This window comes from Aureococcus anophagefferens (genome assembly GCF_000186865.1).
Source record: "Aureococcus anophagefferens unplaced genomic scaffold AURANscaffold_4, whole genome shotgun sequence".
Taxonomy (NCBI): domain Eukaryota; class Pelagophyceae; order Pelagomonadales; family Pelagomonadaceae; genus Aureococcus; species Aureococcus anophagefferens.
Genome location: NW_008705564.1, coordinates 1,227,634 through 1,230,154, shown reverse-complemented (window position 1 = coordinate 1,230,154; position 2,521 = coordinate 1,227,634). Strand labels below are relative to the sequence as shown.

At 69.8% G+C, this 2,521-nt stretch overlaps 1 protein-coding gene across 1 annotated transcript; it reads right to left on the bottom strand.

Annotated features, from left to right (window-relative positions):
• Window positions 1-529: 529 nt before the first annotated feature.
• On the bottom strand, window positions 530-2,521 carry AURANDRAFT_52660 (hypothetical protein; the record flags this gene model as incomplete). The annotated part of the gene is made up of 3 exons (XM_009036042.1): window positions 530-931; window positions 1,166-1,567; window positions 1,643-2,521. The coding sequence occupies 3 exons, from the start codon at window positions 2,357-2,359 to the stop codon at window positions 545-547; spliced, it is 1,506 nt and encodes a 501-aa protein (XP_009034290.1).

Sequence of the window (2,521 nt, the reverse complement as noted above, 5' to 3'; positions counted from 1 at the left end):
GATTAATTCGATGTGCCGGGATTACCTACTCTATACGTAACGAACGCGCGCGCGCGCGCGCGTGCAAAATGGACGGGAAATGGTCCAATTTCCTTGAAAGTCGACAAAATTGCGAGCCGAAAGACGAGAATCACCCGGCTTTGATGCTTCTTGAATACCAGGATTGCGAAACCCAAATATAAGCGTGTTTTGGGGCCCCTGCCAGGTAGAAAATTTTTCGTTTCTTCAACTTGAAATTCAACAAAAATTTGATTTTCCCCAAATTCTTTGATTTCTCGGCTTTATGGAGCCGTCGCCAGGTGGATTTCAGAAACGGAACGCTGCCCTGCCGCGCCGAGTTGCTCAAGCTCCGCGCGGAGCTGCTGAAGCTCCGCCGCGGTCCGTCCGCCGTCCGCGCGCACGAGCGTCTCTTCCTCGACCGAAGCATCCCCGACGACGTCGTCGCCCACGTCCTCGCCTTCTGGCGGAGCGATCGGGACGCCTAAGAAACGACAGCCGGCTTAGCCGAGGCCCCCTTCGAAGAAGAAGCGACGACGGACACCCCTTAGAACGCGTCCCCGCCCGGGGGCGGCATGTGCTTGCCGTGGTCCTCGGAGAGCTCCTGGCCCATGGCCGCGGCCATCGTGACGTTGACCGCGTGCTCGATGCGGCGCGCGGACTCGTCCTTGGCCTCGCCCTCGTCGCCGGTCGCCGCGGCGGCGTCGGCCGGTGGCTTGGGCCGGCTCTTCGCTCGTCGGTCGCTGTCGCGCTTCGCGGCGAAGAGCGCGGCGCTGAAGAGCTTGAGCCCCCGCGCGCGCTTCCTGCGGCCCTCCAGATCCAACGCCTCGTCCGCGAGGACCTTGGCGCAGACGTTGCGCACGGTCTCGTGGACGTCGACGAGGGACACGCGGAGCATGGCCTCGAGGAAGATGGGCATGGACGCCTTGTAGGCCTCCTCGGTCTGCTTCTTCCGCGCGTCCGCCGCCGACGGCGCGGCCTCGGCCGGCTTCGCCTCCCGGGGCAGGGGCACGTGGGCGGCGAGGAGCGCGTCGACGAGGTGGGCCTTCTCGACGCAGCCCGACACGTCGACGCGGTGGCGCTTCGCCAGCGCCTTGAGCTTGCCCACCCCCAGCGCCGCGAGGTCGGATCGCGCCGCGGGCGTCTCGTCGTCGACCTCGACCTCGACCTCCTCGATGTGGGCCGCCTCCTTGTCGACGGGCACGAGCTCGCTCAGCTTCTTCGCCGCGTAGAGGCCCTGGGCGCCCGCGCGCGCCGCGTTCGCGTACGCCAAATTCTTGAACGCGTCGTTCTTGTAGGACGAGACGACGCCCGCGATGCCCAGGACGCCGTCGTGGCGCCCGAGCCACTCGTCGGCGGCGAGGCCGTAGCCCCGCGCGAGCGCGAGGATGAGGGCGCCCTTGGTCAGCGCCTCGTCGCCGTCCGCGACGGCTAATTCTCCCGCCTCGGCCGCGCACCACGCCTCGAACGCGGCCGCGTCGCCCCTCACGAAGGGCTCGAGGGCCGCGGCGAGGGTCGTCGCCAGGCCCACCTCGCGGCCGCGCTGCTTGACGCCGTGCTGGCCCCGCACCTCCGCGAGGCCCTGGGCGATCGCGCCGCCGAGCTCGCCGTCCGCCACGCGCTCGCCCGTCTCCTCGGACGTCACGATGGCCTTGGACGCCGCCTCGGCGGCGCCGCCGCGCTTCGTCAGCGTCGACGAGATCTGCGCCAGGGCGAGCTCGCCCACGTAGGCCTCGAAGCGCTGGGAGCCGAAGAGCGCCGCGAAGAAGACCGCAGCGTCGTATTGAAACCCGACCTCGGCCGTCGCGGACGCGCCGTCGCGGTCGTAGGCCGCGCGCAATTGCGGGTCGCTCAGCACCTGGTAGGCGTGGCTCACGGCCTGGAACTTGGCGTGGGCCGTCGGGTCGTCGCCGCACTTGTCCGGGTGGCAGCCCCGCGCGACTTTATAATAGGCCTTCTTCACCTGGGCCGGCGAGGCGTCGGGCTGGATCTCCAGCAGGTCGTAGTACTCCAGGCTCGCGACGCGCTTCTTCCGCTTCGGCGCCGCCGTCGCCGCGGCGAGGGGCGGCGCGGCGCCGCCGGCGCCGTCGGTGAGGAGCGACGCGGGCACGTCCAGACCCTCCGACGCGGCCTCGCGGCGCACGACCTCGGCCTCGGCGGACAATACATAAGCCTCGCGTTCCTTCCATTCCCGGCTCTCCTTGTCCCACTCGAGGTCGCCGACGGCCGCGTGGTAGAGCGCGGACGGCGTGTTCCAGCATCCGCGACAGATCTGGCCGACGCCGACGACGACGCCCGTGAGCGGCAGCAGCAGCGCGCCGCACAGGCCCGCGCCGACGCCCGCGGCGACGCCGCGCAGCATCTTCTTCTTCGCCAGGGCCTTGGACTCCTGCGTCGCCGGCGCGGACGCGTCCGCGACGGCGCCGGGCCCGCCGTCGTCGTCGCCGTCGTCCTGGGACCCGTAGGCGCCGGCGACGGGCGCGGCGATGAGCGCCGCGAAGCCCAGCGCGACGCCCTTGGCGAT